The sequence below is a fragment of the Fukomys damarensis genome, unplaced genomic scaffold (genome assembly GCF_012274545.1).
Source record: "Fukomys damarensis isolate Sample0158 unplaced genomic scaffold, DMR_v1.0_HiC HiC_scaffold_32, whole genome shotgun sequence".
NCBI lineage: Eukaryota > Metazoa > Chordata > Mammalia > Rodentia > Bathyergidae > Fukomys > Fukomys damarensis.
In genome coordinates, this window is record NW_022900944.1 from 9764065 (window position 1) to 9785147 (window position 21083).

The 21083-nt window shown below is 39.2% G+C and overlaps 1 protein-coding gene across 7 annotated transcripts in view; it reads right to left on the reverse strand.

Moving 5' to 3' along the window:
* Positions 1-21083, reverse strand: part of Nup93 (nucleoporin 93) — a 114194-nt gene that overhangs the window by 17417 nt on the left and 75694 nt on the right. For all 7 annotated transcript variants that reach the window (XM_033757856.1, XM_010638940.3, XM_033757858.1 and 4 more), the window contains 3 exons: positions 4991-5065; positions 3129-3218; positions 1365-1504 (listed from right to left, as the gene is read on the reverse strand). In XM_033757856.1, coding sequence (XP_033613747.1) covers positions 1365-1504; positions 3129-3218; positions 4991-5065 — 305 coding nt within the window. The remainder of the gene's footprint in view (positions 1-1364; positions 1505-3128; positions 3219-4990; positions 5066-21083) is intronic.

The following is a 21083-nucleotide window of genomic DNA, read 5'->3' on the forward strand; positions in this document are numbered from 1 at the left end:
AATAATAATAATAATAATATGGGATGGCTTACAGAGATTTAAAACAAAGGAATGCAGCCTGGTCTTATTGGTGAGGTTGAGCACCCATGTTAAGGATTAGGTCTATGCAGGAAAAAGCAATCATATACTTACAGGCATTTTAAAAAAATTCCTTCGGGTTTTAATATTGTGTAAGAAATTGTGGCTTACATTTTGCTGACTTGTAATGAATAAATACTACTGCATACATTAGCTACTTCATGGCTGAAGGTCCATATCCCCCAAACTTCATCACAAATTCAGCCAAATCCCAATTAATTATTTCATAAACCCTTTATACTCAGGTTAGAGGGGTACCCATTTGGGGTTTCAGATTTCTCCTAACAAAGGAATGGAAGGTAGTAAGTATGTCTGATGGTGTCATTTCATGTAGTGATTGTATAATTAATACAGTATTTGGTATAAAAACCTGTTCTCTGAATTACCTCAGTTACACACAAGGAAATTGTACAAGTTCTTAAAGAGGTATTTTGTTGACAAAGAGCAACCACACAACAAGGCTGCTGGCAGGTGCAGAGGCCCAGTGGCAAAGAGCTGCAATTTAGCAAGTACATTCAACTGGGCTTTCTTTTCTCCAGCCAGCAGGGAGAGGCCTAGCACCCTGTTTCAGAAATAAAGAGAGTCTGTTGCACAATCATGACAACCCCTGCTGGCCCATTCAGAGCTAGAAGGAGTGTCCACAGGGAGGGAAGAATGGAACAGGCCCTATTAATGAAGGAGACAATAGTTAGGGCACAGCCACAAGCTCCTCAGCAACAACCTCCAATTAGTGAGGAGGTGGCAAAGAGGCCCAGGCACAAATCACAGGCATTAGCAGCTGAGAAAGACCCTGACTCACAGTGATGAACTAAATTGAGCCAGAAGGAAAGTCAAGCTAAAGAGGTCTTCCCAAAGTAAGGCAGTAATATTGTTTGGTGTAAACGTTACAATGCTGAGAGGAAACAGAAGAGCCTAGGAGTAATGGCTGAACCACATTAAGAAACAGGATTATGACCGAAGGCCCCTCCTCACTAATTGGAGGTGGTTGCTGTGCAGCTTGTGGCTGTGCCCTAACTATTGCCCCTTCATTAGGGCCTAATAATTATGATGTCTCCATAATAAGGGGACAGAGAGCAGAAAAAGAAACAGAAGTCTAACAGTGCTCCCTAGTCGAGAAGCGTCTCTGAGAGCAAGACTACTTTTCAGCCTCACTCAATCTGTTTCAACTACACCAGCCATAGAGTGCATTAGTTTGAGGGCTGTTTAAGACTGAGAAAGAGCTGCCGTTGGAGGATGTGGGGGTGGGAGATGGGAAAAACAGCCCCACTGTGCTTTTGCTGCCTTACCTCTGCTCAAGGTATCCCAAGGCCTGCCTGACAAAGTCCATGCGCACTTCCAAGCTGTTTCGGCTCTTCAGGGTGTCACCGGCTGGTACCAACAACACATCTGTCATTTGTTTTACCATGGTCCACATGTCAGAAATGTTCTGTGTATAAATGGAGACTATATATGACAAGGCTGCAGGGCCAGAGAATTTATCTGGCTGTTAGAGCACTCTGACTTGAATGGCAGGGTGAGGATGGGGGTGAGGCTAATGTCTTCCGAGAGCCCCAGACTCAAGCTCAGTGCAAAAGCTTTGCCTCTGCCCTGACAGCCACCAGGATTTTACCCACTGATGAGCAGCAGCCCCCCACTCCCACCCCGTTGGTTTTCAGATCAATTACCATTCTGGGCCTGACATAACCACCTACATAATTAAAGCCACATAAAAGTACAAGAACACGGAATCTCAATGGGTTATCCCTTAAGAGAGACTGAATACATTTATAATTGTGCAGAGCTCTAGGAATTTAAACTCAAGTTCTACATTATTAGTCCTTACAAGGTTATTTGAATTTCTTAAGGCTTAAAATAAGAGTTTAACCTAAATAATCTAGGCTTTGTCCTTCCAAAGACTCTCCAAGGAACCACAGTTCTCACCCTGTTTTGGAAGCTCAGGCCTTCCATTTTCCTTCCCACTCACTTCTTTCAAAAGCAGCTCCCAGGAAAGAGCAGCATTCTTTACTTTGTGTTACCAACATACAGCAGACCTCCCTCTTGAGTCCTCCTGGCCATAAATCTCTCCTTTAAAATGTCTTCCCTGAACCCTTGGTAATACTCTAAAGAGGACAGCACCAAGTAGAGAAACACAAGTTTACACTTTCTCTGAAGTGAAAGAGAAAAAACCTGTGGTTTCTCTCAAAAATTAAACTACAGAACACCTAGCTAAATGTGACTTTGGGGGGAGGGTACAACTAGTGAATTCTTACTTTCTTCTCTAGATCTCTTTGTACGGCCTTACATTTTGCTATTTATAAAACTACGTGCAGTTTAAAAAAAAAAAACATAAAATCTGTGTGTGGATTCTTGCTTCTATAGTAATAGGCAGCTAGGAGAAGGAAAAAAGGAGGAAAGGCTATCAACCCGACCACCCATTCATCCACTCTTTGTTTTATTGCTCCCCTCCCCCGCCAAAAAAAAAAAAAAAACTGGCTAAGGATAAAGTGTGGGGACAAATAAAAACTTGGCAAGAAGGAGGTGTGAGAGAGGAATGGCATCAGTGGCATGTGAAAAATACTCATAAAGATCCTACCTGAGGGCTGGGGATTTAACTCAGTGACATGGTGCCTGCCTCACAAGCATAAGGTCCAGAGTTCAATCCCCACCAAAAAAAAAAAAAAAAAAAAAAGACCCTACCTGAGTCAAGTTCAAGGGGCTGGCAGGTGTGAAAACAAAATCACCTTTGCAATTCAACTCTCCTTAAAGGGTTCCCTTTGTATGAGAAGAAAACTGTGAGCAGAGAGACAGGCTGACAGGATTTCAAAGCAAAGATAGCTCAAGAAAAACACTTATTACTATTAATTGATCTTGGGTGAGCCTTTTGAAGATGCATTTAAAAAGTCAACAGGAAAAAAAAAACAAACTACAAAATTATGTAAAATAAATCTGAAGAACAGTTATTTTATTCCATGGAAGAGTCTCTTCAGCACACTTCAGCCAAGTCAGCAAACTGCTAATCCCATCTGCACACAAGACCTCACCTTTCTTCTTGGGTTATCAATGGGCAATACCTTATCATTCAGGCGGGGGACTGTAGCACAGAGGTCCACGAGGTTAGGCTGTAACTGCCCACTGACAATCTTCTCATTATAGATATAAATCTGAAATGATGGAAAGCAAAGTAAAGGGCACAATTTCTATTTTCACTTCTTTTTAAGACCTCCTAAGCGGTTCTGAAGCCAGCAGATGGTCAGCAGAAGCTTCCACCAGCTTCCATTCCCTGCTTAGCCTCCAAGATCAGACGAGATCGGGCTCATTCAGGGTGGTATGGCCGTAGACAAGGTACTGTGTTTCAATATGGGATATAAAGAGTCACTCTTCATTGGAGAGGATGGCCATGTAACACAGATATTTGATATCACTGTGTGCTAAGTGCTAGTTTTTGGAGATATAAACCATAGTTTATCTCCTCAGAAGCTTATAATTTCATTAGGCCTGTACTCCTGCTGGTGGCCATGGCAATGGAGGGAGTCACCCCCATATAATGAAGGTGAAATTTAAAGTATGTCAATGTGCATGGAGAATAAGAAGAGAGAGATCTAAAAATTGGAGCTGATGGAAATAACTGAAGGTCAGTGGTAAACCAAGGAGTTGGAAGGAGGAGGAACTCGCTTTGGGAAGCTGACAAAGCTGGCTTCAGCAACCTGGACTTCTTAATAGCAATGGTACTGTACATGCAGCTATCGCCAATGGTAAAGGAGAAAAACTCTAAAAGACACTTATGATATGACTTTCAATGAGGGGTAGAAAAGGGATTTCTGGTAATACCATCAGCCTACTAGGTATTCAGTTCATGAAAAACTCCAGTGCCTAATTAACTGGCAACTGAAGTTAGAGACCTCCATCAAGGCACAGAAGGTTGAACAGTTTCTCACAGCCCTTTGCTCCCCTCTATAGCTGCCATCAGTTTTTGCCTCCAACCCCTACTCCAAGTTAAAGGGAAAAAAGAAGTGAATAGTGCTGAGAGCCACAAGTGGCACTGGTGTATTCCCCATAAAGTCGTGGGAATTGGTAATGGCTGGGACATGTTCCTTGGATACTGGTCATGTAGGATGATCTTTTTTTTTTTTTTTTTTTTTTTTTGGTACTGGGGATTGAACTCGGGTCCTTGCGCTTGCAAGGCAGGCCACCGAGTCACTGAGCTAAATCCCCGGCCCTAGGACGATCTTAAAGAGGAAGGAATACTACAGCTTTCAGCTCAAGAAACAGGAATGTTTGTCCATCTTGATACTCTGTGGAAGAAAATGGCAAATTATAATATAACACAATCATCTGGTACTATTTTATTCAAAAAGTCAACCCCAGGTATGGCCTGTCCTCAGGACAGTTACAATCCAATAGCAAGTCTTTGGTTACCACAGAGAACCCCAATTTACTCCCTTGCTATTATATGGTCACGTTCAACAGTCAGAAGAATGACCCCAGTATATCAGGAGCTTCACCAAGACAACAATGACATTAAGTAACACTCAGTATGGTATGCTCACTAAGCTGAAAAGCATTTAGGAAATTTCTCTCAACAAGGGGTGAAAGATCATACCACCAGCTCACAGGTTACTCAGTTAATACAGAACCACATGCCATGCAGAGCAGTTATTCAACCCTTTACTGTACATGCTGCAATTGCCAATAATGCAAACAGGATGCCCTGATTAGTAGAGGGCAGATTTCAATTTCTCCTCATTAAATCAGAGTCATTCTATTACCCTATTTGGTAGAATTCTCCAGTGGCCTGTGTAGTAAAATATTAACCAGTTCTCTAAATAAAAACCCAACTTGCCTTAGGGTTTGACTTTCACATGAAGTCATTTTTGACTTCTCTGAGGCTCGCAAGAAATTTCCTGGATTAACTCTTCCTTGAGAGCAGACTCACCTGCTGGGCGTAGGCCATCTCAACAACATCCATAGCGCTTCGACCAGGGGGCCCCACATCAGTGATGTAACTTGGCTATAGATAAAGACAGACCCAGGATTGGTTAAGATGTAAAGAAATAAAAATCACACAAACATATTCCTGTCTGAAACAGAGCTGTGAGGAGTCTATTTCCTACTTAAAACTTCCTTGAACTAGGCATGGTGGGAGTGGTATATGCCTGTAACCCCAGCAATTGGGAGGCTAAGGCAGAAGGATCACCTTGAGTTCAAGGTCAGCCTGAATTGCACAGTGAGACCCTGTCTCAAAGAACCAAAAACAAGCAAAATCCTCCCAAAACTTCCTTAAAATGATTTTAGGGTTTCAATAAAATGAAACCCTAAACCATAAACAGGACATCAAGCATGGGCCTGGATGAATTAAAAAGCAATGAAGGGGCCAGGGATTTGGCTCAGTGGTTCTGCTGCCTGCTTCACAAGCACAAGGTCCCAAGTTTGATCCCTGCATGCACACACGTGCGCGCACGCGCGCGCGCGCACACACACACACACACACACACACACAATGGAAAGCTATATAAATCCTATCAATGACTGTTGTGGAAAAGTACATTCTGCTGACACTGGGTTTTAATCCTAAACCCCCCCTCACCTCATCTCTCTCCTTCATGCCAGTGAAGCCATACTTTTATCCATGTACCTCCTGCTTTCACTGATCGTATCAGGGCAGCTAAAGGAATTCTTCATACAGTCACAGCAGGTTCAGAAATTTCTAATCTTAAGTCTACACTAAGATAATAACTACTGATTAAGTTTGCACAAAGCAGGGTTTTAAATCCTCAGTTCTAGAGAACAAATCTACTCTCTAGGACATCTAGGTTTTAGGAGGGCCATTTTCACTATTTGGTTTTCCAATGTAAAGTAAAGCACACTGACTTGGGAGCCTCAGGTTCCTGTCAGTGAAAAGAAGGCCTTGCCCTTGGTGACTTTGAGAGGCCCCTTTCAGCTTGGATCTCCAACGACACTGGTATTAGAAAAGCTTAAAGGGGGCCGGGCGAGGTGGCTCATGCCTGTAATCCCAGCACTCGGGAGGCTGAGGCAGGAGGATCGCTATGAGTTCGAGACCAGCCTGGACTACATAGTGAGCTACAGGTCAGTCTCAACTACATAGTCTACATAGTGAGACCCTGTGTCAAAAAAAAAAAAAAAAAAAAAATAGAAGAAGCTTAAAGGGTTTACTAACTTTGGTAGATGCTGCTGGTTAGTTAACCCAATGACCATTTCCAATCTCTACATCTCACCTCTACTCCCTGCCACCTTTCAGACCAGCAGATGGAGTTAAATATATCCAATGGTGTGCAGGTAAATTTATTTAATGATTAGTTCTTGGAGAAGGGGATCTGATATGCAGCATTTCCTAGTTTCTGTGATATAAATTCTCCTACCATGGCAGATTTCAAGCTACCCTAGGTGTGATATCAACTAGACTGCAAAGTCTCTGAATATATGTGTTGGCCCAAGAGGTGGCCTCTACGCACCACTGACTATACCTTTTTCTAACCTCCACTGTACCTAGGAATGACAAGTCGGCAAACATTTGAAAATAGCTTCTTTTCCTAAAAAAGAGGGGAAAGTGCCTGGAATGACTTTTCAGCTTTCTCTTTCAGCTTTGAATACAAATGAGATGATAAAAATGCTAACAGCTATGTTCTGATCCTGAAGTAAGCAAATGTGCTCTTTATAGTGGCATATAAAGATAATAACAAGGGGCTACATTAATTGAGCATTTACTATGTGTCAAATACTACCTGAACTTCCATGTATTAAGTCCATAACTGAGAAATAGATATTTTTATTATATATATTTCACACAAAGGCACCCAGAAAGGTGAAATAATTGGCCCAAGTTCCCTCTAGTAGGGAGCAGTGGAGCCAAGCTTTGAACTCACACTCTAGCTCACTATACTTTGCATCATCACTGCATCCTGCCTTCCAGGACAGCTTGGGCAACTTCCCCCGTACAGCCACCACAGAACAATGGATAATGTAATTAAAAAATCCTGATTATACTATTTACTAGCTATGTGATTGTGAGGATACTGCTTATCAATTTTAAGCCTCAGGTTATTTAGCTAAAAATGGGGTTAGTAATGCTATCTGCAAGTTAAGTTTGGGATAAAATGTGGAGAGAAATAGTACAGTTGCCCTTAGTATTCATGGTGTGTGGGTTTTAAGATGCCCCTGCTAATACCAAAATCTACAGATCCTTAACCCTTTTAAGTAAAATGGCACAATATTTGCATATAATCTACAATCTTCCCTGTATACCTGCAATCACCCCCAGATTACTTGTATTATCTACTACAATGTAATAGTTGTTACATTGTATTGCTTAGGGAATGACAAGAGAAAAGGTTGTACATATTTAGTAAATACATGATCCTCCCACCCCCGACACACACGGGATTATTTGGAATCTACAGTTGGACGAATCCATAAATGCAGAACTCACAGACAGAGGGCCAACTACACTTACTCACAGCACTGTTATGAGGAATAAGTAGAAAGACCTCAGTACAGTGCCCACCACACAGCCAATAAATGCTAGCTGTGGGATTACTGTGCAAGCCAAAACTAAACAACTATAGCGGGCATGTGAAAAAGTCTTATGTTGAACAGGCAGATACAGACACTAAGGAAAATAACCTAAAAGAAAGTATTTTACTTTACGCTGGCCACAAAGCCTCTTTTCTACAAAGAACACTCATTCTTCATTTGAATGGAAACCCCACCAGCACATTTTCCACTTCTGGACTAATTCTGAGTGTTTGCAGTAATACTGTGTTGAGGACTGTTGTGTAAGCCACCTCTCTGGAAAAGAGCCATTTGAAAGCTGAAGATCCCAGTCTTTTTAAAGAACAGAGCACTCAAAGTCCAATAACCTAGCTGGAGAAAGGAAAAGGAGACTAGAATTACCACATTTCTGTAAGGATATGGTTGGTTGAACCATCCTTGAACAGCCTTGAGAAATATTTTCTGGTACTTAGAGTCTAATTTTTAAAATTATCCATTTAAAAAGCAGTTGGTTTTCAGCCTTCAAATTTCCATGTAAATTAATTTTGTCTAATGTTCTTGTTTTCAGAAGTTCCTCTCCTTCAGCTGCCCTTGGCCAAGCTGCTGTTTCAGCACACATAAAGTCAATTATCCATCCACAGGATATGTATGCACATTCCTGAGCACAGGAATTAGCAAATGTTCAGCCGGAATTCCACAGCCAGGTCTACGCAGGGGCTGTGAAAGTGGGTGCCATTATGCTTGTGGGGGAATAACATTCCAAATGCCTTCAACTTCTGAGTTTATCTGTATCACGGCTTGGCCAAGCCACAGTAGAGATAGCAGGATAGGATAAAAGGAGCAGGGAATCAGAGACTAGAAAAATAGGGAAGATTGGAGGCCAAAGCCAGAAAGGAAAAGAGATGCTCAGCAGGAGCATGGAGATACACAAACAAATAGCAGCCTTCTGGAGACAAACCTGGAATGGGTTTCTCAGAGTACATGGTGTTCCCAAAATAGCCGTCTGGGACAGATTGGCAGGAGAAAATTACAAACTTTTTAATTTAGCATCTACTTTTGTATAAAGTATATCCAAGAATGAATATAATTCTTCCCATGGAGGGCATACTGTGAGGAGGAATGTAATGAACCCTCTTTGCAAAATAAGTAGCGTGAAAAAAAAATACTGTTGTACTACAGAAGGAAGAAAGTTTAATTTCTAAGTGGAAAATTTAGGTGAGCAAAAAGGAACCAAAGTGTTAAATCTACAACATTTGGCTATATAAGCCTAGAACTATTAAGGGAAGAGGAAAGAAAAAAAACACACAACAAAACAAAGCCAAAAAATACAACACCAACTGGGAACAAGAAAATTAGTATTCTAAATTCAACCTAATGACTGTGTGACCCTGTTCTTTGGCCATCCCTATGGTAAAACATTACAGCAATTTAAAAAAGACACAAACATACATGTGATAATCTAGAGAAAACTCTAAAATAAGTAAAACATGAAACAAAATTATGCCAAATTATAGAACATAACACAAGCAATAACTACCAATTATGGTGGGGAACTGTAGGGAATACATATGCATATAAACATACAACTGAGAGCAAATTGGTAGGCTGTTCCCATTGCCAGAAGTCATATTTAGATGGGGACAGAGGAAAGCAGTTTTCCCCAATAGGCAGGTCTATTAGCTTCTACCATCAGAACAGCAAACACGGAGAGAAGACGGCCACCAAGGTGATGGCAGCAAGGGTGAATAGCTCTGAACTGGCACTGGATAAGAGCAGGTACCTCGAGATGAGGGCAAAAGATCAAGTCTGATATGGGAGGACAAATGAAAAGAAAACCAGCAGGACTAAAATCCAGTGTTTAGAGTGTATATGAAGGGAAATCAGACCATTCCTGGATAGCGGTCCTCTCACCCCCTACCCTTCACCCCAGACCTGGCATACACACCATCTTAGGAGAGGAATGAACTGACAGAAGGGAGCCAACCACTCAGCGATGGCCTGGCTGACTGAACAGACTTACATTCACTGTATCCTTCTAGTTGGGTGCAGCAGAGTGATACATATTTAACACACGGATTCAGAGAAGCCAAAAACACAATAGGACCGAATGACCCGTCCGGCACCTAGCACCTGTGTCTTGTAAACAACTGAGCTCCAAGGCCTGCTAGCGGTGGGACACATCCACATCTGGTAACCCATAGTGGTCCAGCACCTGCGAGGGGTGGGATACATCCATGTCTGGTAAATGGTAGCACTCTATCACTGGCGAGTGGCAGGACTGTGGGTCAGAGATGGCACGTCCAACACAGGTAAAAGGAAAAAAAAAAGGCTGCCCACTGCACCCACATACAATGGCAGCACTCTGTGTGGAACATTCAGTGCCTACCCATAATTCCCAGCAGGATTTGCATATGTGTGCATGGCGGTGGGGGAGTCCTCCAACCTGAGGACTGCAAGGGGCAGGAAAGACCAGTTATGCACAAATATACAGGGCTGAGGTAGATCTGTGAGCGGAGTCACTGGAACAGAGGTCAGATAGTGACATGGTGGAGCCAGAACAGACAGGCCTGAGATGGTATGAGGTCACATCCACCACCCGGCCCACCACCTGGCCCAGGGAAAGCGGGGCCTCTCAGCCAAGCCTGGGGGCAGCACTAGGTTCTGCAGGTGGGCGGGCTAGGACAGATAAACATCTTTGCACAGGGCCTATGACCCACTGCAGGCCTCCATGGATCCAATTTCCTCAATCATTTTGAGGGGTAAATATCTCAATGTCTCCCTGCCTTCCCTCCAGAAGCTTTCACTAATATATAGACAAAAAGCCACTGGCCCATGTGCTATTCACTATCTCCCATCCAAAGATGTTTATCTGTCCTAGCCTGCCCACATGCAGAACCTAGTGCTTCCTCCAGGTTTGGCTGAGGGTGCCTCTTTGCCAGGGCGGGTGGTGGATGTGACCTCATACCATCTCAGGCTTGTCCGGTTTTTGGAAAGATGGTAGTAGAGTGATCACTGTTCTGGCTCAGCCATGTCACTATCTGACCTATGTGCCAGTGACTCCACTCACAGATCTGCCCCTCACCCTGTGTATCTGTGCACAATTGATTTTTCCTGCCCCTCGAAGTCGTCAGCTAGGAGGTCTGCACTCCCCTTGCCCAGAGCACTGCCTGAATCCAGGTAACGTGCTCAGAGGGAGTAGGAGCCCTCACCTTTGGGTAGACATTTCTCTGGCCCGCAGGGGGAAATTGCATGGTTGCTTGAAATTATACTGTGATGTCAGTGGAAGGGAGCTATGTAGACATTTTGGATTAATGCAATAATAACTGTGTAAAGGTTTTTATTTTGGTTATATTTGTTATATCCTTGCTTTGTTTGATTTGGGCCATCTTGGGTTGTGTATTTTTTTCCATTTTTTCTTTTCAGTTTCTTCTAGTTCTCCTTTATTGGTATTGTTTGGTTGTTAAACTTTTAATTTTCAAGGTTTTTGCGTTTGACCTTCTACTGTACCTGTTTCTCTTCTCCTATTTTTGATCTCTTCCCCTCCCTATTCTTTTTCCTCCTCTCTTCCTTATTATCTTGCCTCCTCACCCTCCCTCCCATCCAATGGCATAAATATAACAGAGGCCTGAATAAATGCATTAGAAAATAAGAATTAATCAGTGCTATAAATTTAAACAGTACCAATCAAGGGCATATGAGGCTAATCTTTAACAAAATCAGGTTTGGAGCATCCAAACAAATTACCTAATATATTAACAGGTTCTGACAATCTCATATCCTCCCTTAATCTCTAAATACACTTCCATCTATCTGCTTAGCTCCTCCTGCCTGGACAAATACTCTGAAACAAATTCCAATACAATCCAACTTCCTATTTTTTATCTACTGACATTTTTCTTACCTATCTTCTCAATGACATATCCCCTTCTTTCCCTCACCCACCACATTCCACACAAACAACAAAAGCAGTATAATTTAGTCTGTAAGAGGTACTGACAAGAGTGAAATTATCCAAATACAGTAAGTTTTATGTTTATGATTGATATATGGTTGGATCTGTTGACATGGTTATAACCAGGAGAAATTCTCTTCTTAAAACAGTGACAGGGGGCCAGGGATTTAGCTCAGCAGTTCGGTGGCCTGCCTTGCAGGCAGCAAGGACCCAAGTTCAATCCCCGGTACCAAAAAAAAAAAAACAAAAAACAAAAACAAAAACAAAAAAACAGTGACAGGGTCCAAGACAATTAAATTGAATAGGTCGAAGTGGTAAACAATACCTCTTGACAAAGCCAAGAACGTATCACTGGAAAATAGAACCTAATTAAAGAGATCCTGATATCAACAACCAACTCTTTTCAGTCTATTTGACTTCAACTCTCAGCACATTAAAAAAAAAAAAAAGCAACAAAATGTCTCTAAAGGCATCCAGCTCTCCCAAAGTACACCCAAGGGTCTCCAATGAAGAGAAAAATATACACCAGATGACTGAGCTGTGCAAAACGATCAAAGAGGAAACAAGCTCAGGAGTTCAAAGAGGACAAAAGACAGCTGAACTGTCATGCAAATTGACCAATGTGGTTATGGGAGAAACAAAATTGGAAGGGCTGACCAAAATGGTTCAAAACATAACAACAATTTTACCAAAGAAAGACTCCCAGAAAAAGTACCAAACAGACATCTTGGTAGTAAAGGATTTAATTGAATCCATAAACAGAAGAAATGACCAAGTGTCTTAGTTACTTTTGTTGCTGAAAAAAAAAAAAAAAAAAATCCAATATCCACAAGTATAGGGAGGAAAGGTCTATTTAGCTCACAGTTTATAGAGGTTTCAGTTCATAATCAGCTGGCTCCAAATCAGGGTGGCAGGGAAGAGAGGCATGGCAGAAGAGAAACAGTTCATGGCAGGCAGAAGGTAGCAAAGCAACAAGGGACAACCACAGCTCTTTCTCCCATCCAAGTACAATTCAGGCCTGACCCTGCTTAGTTTCGGAGATCAGACAAGATTGGGTGCATTCAGGGTAGTATAGCTGTAGGCAACTACAGCTCTTTCTATCCCTTATATCTTATCCAGGCTACTTAGGATGGGGAGCACTCACACCCTTAATCCTAGCATTGCACTATGAATTCCCAGCATCACACACTCTAGATCCAGCAACCTCTGAAAAAGCCCTATCTATGACATGAGGCTTTGGAGAAACATTTAGACAGAAGCCACAACACCAAGTAAAGATAGGGTTTCAGAAATCAAGGACAAAACGGAAATATATGATGGTTTACTGAGAAAAACCTTAAAACAGATGAGAACAAGAAAAGTTCATCCAACAACTACTAAGTGATACTAAGACCAACTCAAGGCCAACTGGAGTTACAGAGAAATACAGTTACACACATGGAAAAAAACCAAAAAACCTGTTTACAGAAATCACAGCAGAATACTTTCCAAGTATATAGAGAGAATAACATACAGGTAAGTGAGGGTTAAAGAATGCCTATCATTTCACTATGATGAAAAAACAAGCTTCCCATAACACAACATAGTAAAAAATCCCAGATGTTCAACAAAAAGACAGAATCTTAAAAGCTGCCAGAGAAATATTGCTGGATTTAAGAGACCAAAACAAACAGAATCATAGTGGATGATTTTAACAAACCACTTTCACAGAGACTAACAAAACAAAACAAAAATCAACAAATACAGAGCTGATCCAAACCTCTGAACAAATGGATCTAGTAAATATCTACAGAATGTTCTACCCTACTACAGTAGAATACATATTCTTCTCAGCAGAACATTCTGCAAAACAGACTATGTACTAAATCCATAAAGCCTACTTAAATACAAAACAATCAAATTCACCACATATACTATCAGACAGCACACTGATAGTAGAAATCAACTGCAAAGAAATTACAGAAATTTTACAAACACCTGGACATTAAAAAGCATACTCCTGAACACTTAATGACTCATGGAATAAATTAAGAAAGAAATTAAATGACTACTAAAATCAAATGATAATGTCAGCACAACATACTAGAACCTACTGAACACAATAAAAGCATCCCTAAGAGGAAAATTTACTGCTATAAATGCTTACATTAGAAAAACAGAGCCAAGCAAAGTGGAACATGCCTGCAATCCCAACACTCTGGAGGCTGAGGCATGAGGATTGCTTGAGTTCAAGGTCAGCTTGGGCTGCACAGTAAGTTCAAGCCTGAACTACATAGTGAGACCCTGACTCATTAAAAAAAAAAAAAAAGAAAGAAAGAAAGGAAGAAAGAAAGGAAGAAAGAAAGAAAGAAAGAAAGAAAGAAAGAAAGAAAGAAAGAAAGAAAGAAAAAGAATGAGCTCAAGCAACTTTGAGAAGCTAGAAAAACAGCAACGGTCCAAACCCAAACCTTGAATAAGGAGGGAAAACAAAGATCAGAACTGAAATTAACAAAATTGAAATAAACTAACAAAAAATAGATGAACAGATCCACATTAGTGCAACTAGAAATGAAAAAGTTAAAATCACACTCCTGAAATCCTTAAGATCAAAAGTAACTATTATTGAAAAGTTGTACTGCAACAAATTAGAGACTCTTAAAGAAATGGACAGATTCCTAGACACATATAAATTACCAAAATGGAACCAAGAAGACATACCAGTAAAAACACTGAAAAATCCAATAACAGGCTGAAATTGAGGTGGTAATAAAAAAAAAACAATTATAAACTAAGAAAAGCCCAGGACCTGATGGATTCATTGCTGAATTCTACAGGACTTTCAGAGGGATATAATACCAGTAATCTTCAAATTCTTTAGTGAAACTGAAAATGAAGAAGTATTTCCAAACTCATTCCTGGAAACTAGCATAACTCTGATTCCAAACCAGACAAAGACTCAAACTAAAAAAAGAGAAATATAGGCCAATCTCTCTCTCTCATTTTTGGTACTGGGGATCAAACTTGGGTCCTTGCGCTTGGCGAGGCAAGTGGTGGAACCACTAACCTGAATCCCTGGCCCTATAGGTCAATCTCTTTAATGAACACAGATGCAAAAATCCTAAATAAGACGCTGGCAAACATAATGCATCATTAAAAAGATCAAACCTGAGAGAATTATCAGAGAAAAAAAAAGATCATACCTCATGACTAAGCAAGTTTCATCCCAGGATGCAAGGATGATTAAACATACACAAATCAATAAATATAATATACCACATAAATGGAAGGAAAAATTCACAAGGTCATAACAGTTACAGATAAAGCTTCTTACAAAATTCAATGTTCATTCATAACAACCCTACATAAAGAAAATAGGTAGAGAAGTACTGTCTCAATCTGATAAAATCTATTTATGACAAACCAATTGTCAACAACATGTTAAATGGAGAAAAGCCAAAAGCTTTGCCTCTAAAATCAAGAACAAGACAAGAATGTCCATTATCATCACTCTTGTTCAATACAGTACTCATAACATAAGCCAGAGCAATCAGGCAAGAGAAACAAAAAAAGGAGAATATAAAAAAGTCAAATTATCATTATTTACAATGATACAAACCTTTACATTAGAGGACCCCCAAAAATTCTACCATAAGACTCAGCATTAATAGACAAATTCAGCAATATAACAGAATATAAAATCAAAATACAAAATCAGTAGTATTCTTAATGAGAATCTACCACAAAAGAAATCAGGAAAACAATACCATTCACACACACACCAAAAAAAAAAGAAAAAAGAAAGAAAAGAAAAGCAAAAAGAAAGAAAGAAACAAAGAGCTATTTAGGAATAAACCTAACCAAGGAAGTGAAAGACCTTTATAATAAAAACTACAGTACTCTGAAAAAGACCAAAGAGAGTATCAGAAAATGGAAAGGTATTTCCTGTTGCTGACTATGCAGAACCAACATTGTCAAAATGACCATAATTCCAAAGCTATGTACAGATTTAATGCAATCCAATCAAAATACCAACAGCATTCTTCTCAGAAACAGAGAAGACAATCCTAAAATTCACATGGAACCAGAAGAGACTCAGAATAGCAAAAGCAATCCTGGGTAATAAGAGCAAAGCAGGAGGCATTACAATCCTAGATTTCAAATTGTATTACAAAGCTACAGTGATAAGAACTGCATGTAACAGCACAAAAACAGACACGTGGATCAATGGAACAGAAGACAGAATACACAAAAAACCCTGGATACATCCAGCTACCTGATCTTTGACAAAGGAGCTAAAAACATGTGCTGGAGGAGACAAGCCTGATCAGCAAATGGTGCTGGGATAAATGGCTATCCATATGCAGAAGGAAGCTAGAACCCTACTTCTTACTATGTAAACTATAATCACATGATTCAAAGATCTAAATATTAATACAGAAACACTTGGCATGCTGGAAGATAAAATAGGTAAAACTTTTTGACAGGCATATGTAAATAATTTCTAAACAGAACCTTAAGTGAACAATATATAACATGAATAATAAAAAAATGGGATTATATCAAATTAACAACTTTCTGTACAGCAATGGAAACAACCAACAAAGCAAAGAGACAACCTACAGAATGGGAAAAAAATTTTTGTCAGCTATTCCTCAGAGGATTAATATCTAGAATATATAAAAAAAACTAAAAAAAAAAAAAAAGGTTCAAGACCCACTTTAAAAATGGGCAACTGAAATTAGACACTTCTCAGAAAAAGCAGCACCAGTGGCCAATAAATACATCAGAAAAAAATGTTCAGCATCACTGGCCATTAGAGAAATGCAAAATAAAACAATACTGAGATTCCATCTTAATCCAGAAAGAAAGCTACCATCAAGAAATCAAATAATAACACTTCCCATTGAGGTGGCAGGGTAAAAGGAGCCCTTCTATATTGTTGGTGGAAATGTAAACTGGTACAACCACTAAAGAATTCAGTATGGAGATTCTTCAAAAAAACTAAAAATAGAAATTCCATTCAACTCAGCTATTCCCCTTCTAGGTATCTTACTGAGAGATAAAGACATTTTATTACAGTGATACATGATTACTCCTGTTTATAGCAGCACAATTCCTAGTAGCTAAATCTTAGAATGGCCTATATGTCCATCAACGATGAATAAAAAACAAACAAACAAACAAACGTGGTATTTATACACCATGTAATACTACTCTACTATGAAGAAAGATATATTTGGGTAATTTGTAGGAAAGTGAATGTACCTTGAATCCATAATGTTAGGTAAAATAAATCAGACACGTAAGTTTAAATATCACATGGTTTCTATTATATGAGAAATCTAAAATATAAATAAATTAGAGTAAAATAAAAGACAATGGGAAACGGGGATCTTTTCAAATGGGAAAGGGATCTAGGGATGGACATAGGGGAGAGGAAGGGGAAGTATGAAGGATTAAGATATGATATATGTACCTGTGATATGCGTACGTACCAAATCACAACGAATATATTCACTATGTATCACAAATATAAAAAAATAGTAAACAAGATCAGAAGATGTTCATGTATGGTACAACATGATGATAAATTGAAAGACCTACTGAGTTGGGTTTTTCCTTTTTTAATTTTTTTTAATGAGAAGCAGGGCCCTCTGAATTCTTGAAATCCTTCCCAAACCCCAAAATGTGAACCAGTCCCAAACTCTAGGAAACTGCCAGAGAACTACAAAATAAAGCTTACAATCACCTATTCTGGGGTTTTCAAATTCAACTCCTGTCACTGTATATTCTACTGTGCTTCATCAAATCTCATACATTACATATTGTCAGAAATAATTACTTTATATGCCAGTAGGAAAGAAAAATATGTTGTCAAACACCACGGCATTTAAGACATATCTTGACTTCAGAGATATTAAGAGTGCAGGAAAGATGTATGACTAGAATTGATGAAATACATTAAGTCCATTACCAAAATTAGATGCTGTTTAACATATACTGAACAGTTCATGCATCACAGAGTGGAATGTCATCATTATCTATAAAGTACAGTTACCTTTTCTAGTGAGCCTATTGCCTGCTGAGTTATTTTCTAGATAATACATTAAGAGATCACCTACCTATTGACTACATCCAACACAAACACAGCCACCAGACTATTGAGGTATCTAAATTTACCTTAAAGTACTATTTTTAAAGTTGGTTAAGATACATTAACACATTTCTGCCAGCTTGAATCACCAGTACATACATGACTGTCCCATCAGGGGACTTGAACCATGGCGGTACATGCATAACTGTCCCATCAGGCAGCATGGGACAGTTCTATTGCATGGTTCAAGCTGCCTGATGGGACAGTCATACATGTACGGCACTGTCGTGAACATGTTAAAGATACCCCGTGCTGTTCAAGCCCTCTATCCTGTCTTGTAATCCATAAAGTAAGGGAGTTCTTCCTAAAGCCAACAAGATGCAAGAAGCAGGATATGAGGGCTTGTAGCCATAAGTCTGGCTTCAAAGTACAACATTTTTAGCTCAGACTGCAACTTGAAAAGTTATTAACAATCTTTCAATTCTTTCCTAGTTATATCTTTCTTCAACGATATCCTAAGGACATTTCCAAAAATTTTGTACTACTGAAGTATCATTTCCTATATTAAAACTTTCCAGAAACAAATATTAATAACAGCTTTTTGCTCTTCTATTATTGAATGGCTTTGGGGAGAGGGTGTTCAGAAACCACCTATTTTTAAAAAGCCTTGAGCCTCTCTTTATATTAAATATTAAATATTGAACATTGGAATTTTCCTTCAAAGTTAAAGATCAGAATGATCTGAAGCCTTCTACCTAATGATCCTTTAGATTTTTTTTTTTTTTTTTTGGTACCAGGGATTGAACTCAGGTTCTTGTGCTTGCAAGGCAGGCCACCAAACCACTGAGCTAAATCGCCGGCCCCAATCCTTTAGATTTTTAACAAAGTATTCTTGATAAAAAGATGGCCAGAAAAAAATAATGTAGATATCAAGTCAGTTCCTTTTTTCATGCTTAAAGGTATTTCATTCCTAGTAATACTAGAAAACACCCTTAAAAGATTAGTATGAACATGAGTAAAGTAAACTGAGGTAAAACTTACCAAAGAGTAATAGTCACACTAATATTGCTAGCATGTGCAAAGTAGTTACTCTGTACCAGGGACTTTACTTATGTTCTACATTCCTTACAACAGTTATTCAAGAAAGGCTTTTCATAATGAGGAATCTCAGGCTTACAAATCCAAAGCCTGCCTTCTGCCCTTTACATTTTTACACTGTGCGGTCTTTTATGCAGAGGGTGGACCAAGTGGAGATAATACCACCTTTCTATCGTTTTGAAGGAAATTATGTGGAGAAACCCTCTAAAAACACAGGGTTTCACAGAAGCCCAGAAAACTTGAAAGATAGAAAACACCAAGTACGGCAAGGATATGGGACAAACAGAATTTTCCCATACTGCTGGTGGGAGGATACATTGATAATAATCATGGAGAATCATTTGTCTATTAACACTAGAATGGATAAACACATTGCAGTAATACTGTTAAGTCAAGAGAATGAGTGGTTTACATGCAATAAAATATAAAATGTTACAGAAAGAAACAAGAAACCAGAGTACCAATTATGTGACTCCATTTCCACAAATGAATCTCTAATGTTAGAAGTCAGGATAGTTGTTCCATTGTTGTGGGATAGAGATAAGAAAGAAGCACAAATGGGATTGGTGGGGCACTGGAAACGTTCTTTCTTCATCTAGGTATATTCCATTTGTAATACTTTATTAAGTTGTATGTTTACAATTTGTTTACTTTTCTGTTGTATATATTTCAGGAAAAAAAGCTAAGAACAATAAGAAAACTTACAAGTTTCCATAAAATGGTAATTCCCTGGATAACCTATCTGCCAACTTTTGCAGCAATGCTAGTCACTGTGCTAGATGTCAAATAGAACAGCAAAGCATCAGTATCTCCTTTCCAAAAAAGAATGAAGGTCAAGGAAGAAGAGTTTAATAAATAGAAGAGCCTATTTTTAAGGGATGAGCAATCAAGAAAGAACATCTCATTTGCAATTTATAATTACTTTCAAATCCCTATACAGAATGCAACCTATTAACACAACTTTTTAAAAATAAAGTTTATTAAACTATGAGTTGTTCTAGTTATTTGCCCAAATTTACAAAGAATGAAGGAAGAAACATTAGGCTGCCCAAGGGTCTTTTACATTAGTTCTTTCTCAAGGACACTAATTTGAGTCTGAAGTCTATGTGTCTAAAACATACAGGACAGGGTCCTCAAGGAACAATTTCAAGACAAAAGACTTAGGCATCTGCTTATCTGGGAACTAATTTACTAGAATAACTTTTTTAAATCAGGAGAAAATTTGTAGATTCTAGATATATGAAGTTACTTGCAGGTACTCCAAAATGCCAACCCACCCATCCCTGACCCAGATTTCAACAGAGCAATAATCTACAAGACAAGAGTCCTTGGCCTCATTAGCCTCAGTTTTCCTATCTCAGTACACAAAAGAATACTAGCTGCCCATGACCAAGTTCTAGGAAAAAGACTTATGAAGAAGCATTGGTAATACTTCTAAAAAATGTTTAAGATTATCATGTTTGTAGTATTACCATTTTTAATTTCTACCCCCAAATACCTGAGACTACCTCTTAAAGGATAACAGTAAGGATTTACCACTATAGGCCAGGTCCCACTGATTTGCTCTGGTAATGCCATTTTACCAGTGAAGAACCTGAAGGTCTGCAGGGTTAAATAACTTGGATAAGGCCTCAGAACTGGAGCTAGAGTTTGAAGTCCAAGGCTTCCCCCCACCCCGAGGATGGTAAAGGTATGGAGGCACAAGGGCGGACATTACTGATAAAAGCAAGATACTCTTTCCTGCTGGTCCTAGATACAGCCTCAAAATCCCTCAAAGGGCAGATCCTCAGGATACAAAGAGGGGAAAAAAGAAAGATGCAAAACAGTACACATAGCTAACTTTGTGAAAGAAGACGCGGGGACATATTGTCTCATATACTTTTATTTATATAAAATGTTAGAAACAATATAAGAAAGTAATAATAACTGGGCTGGTAGAGTGCTTACCCAGCATGTATGAAAGCCTAATTTGATCACCAGCTCCCCCTCATACACAAAAAAGCATAATAGTGATCACTGTAGAAGAGACAAAGAGGCAAAGGAATGGGATATTTGGAGACAGGGTGGTTTAATTCTTGAATCATACAACTGCATTCCTTTTGGTAACTTAAATTTTTGAGGTAGGCGGTGGAACCACTGAGCTAAACCCCCAGCCCTTAACTTAAATTTTTAAAAAGGAGAGAATCATCATCTTACTACTACAGCCAATGAACATTAGCAATTAAGATTATTTAATTTTTCCAGGGTTGAAGAGTTAGCTCAGTGGCACTTTGCCTGCCTTGCAAGCTCAAGGTCCTGAGTTCAATTCCTGGTACAAAAAAACAAAACAAAACAAAAAAACAAAGATTATTTAATTTTCCCATTCTAAAAAACACTCTTTTCACCATTTCCCTAATA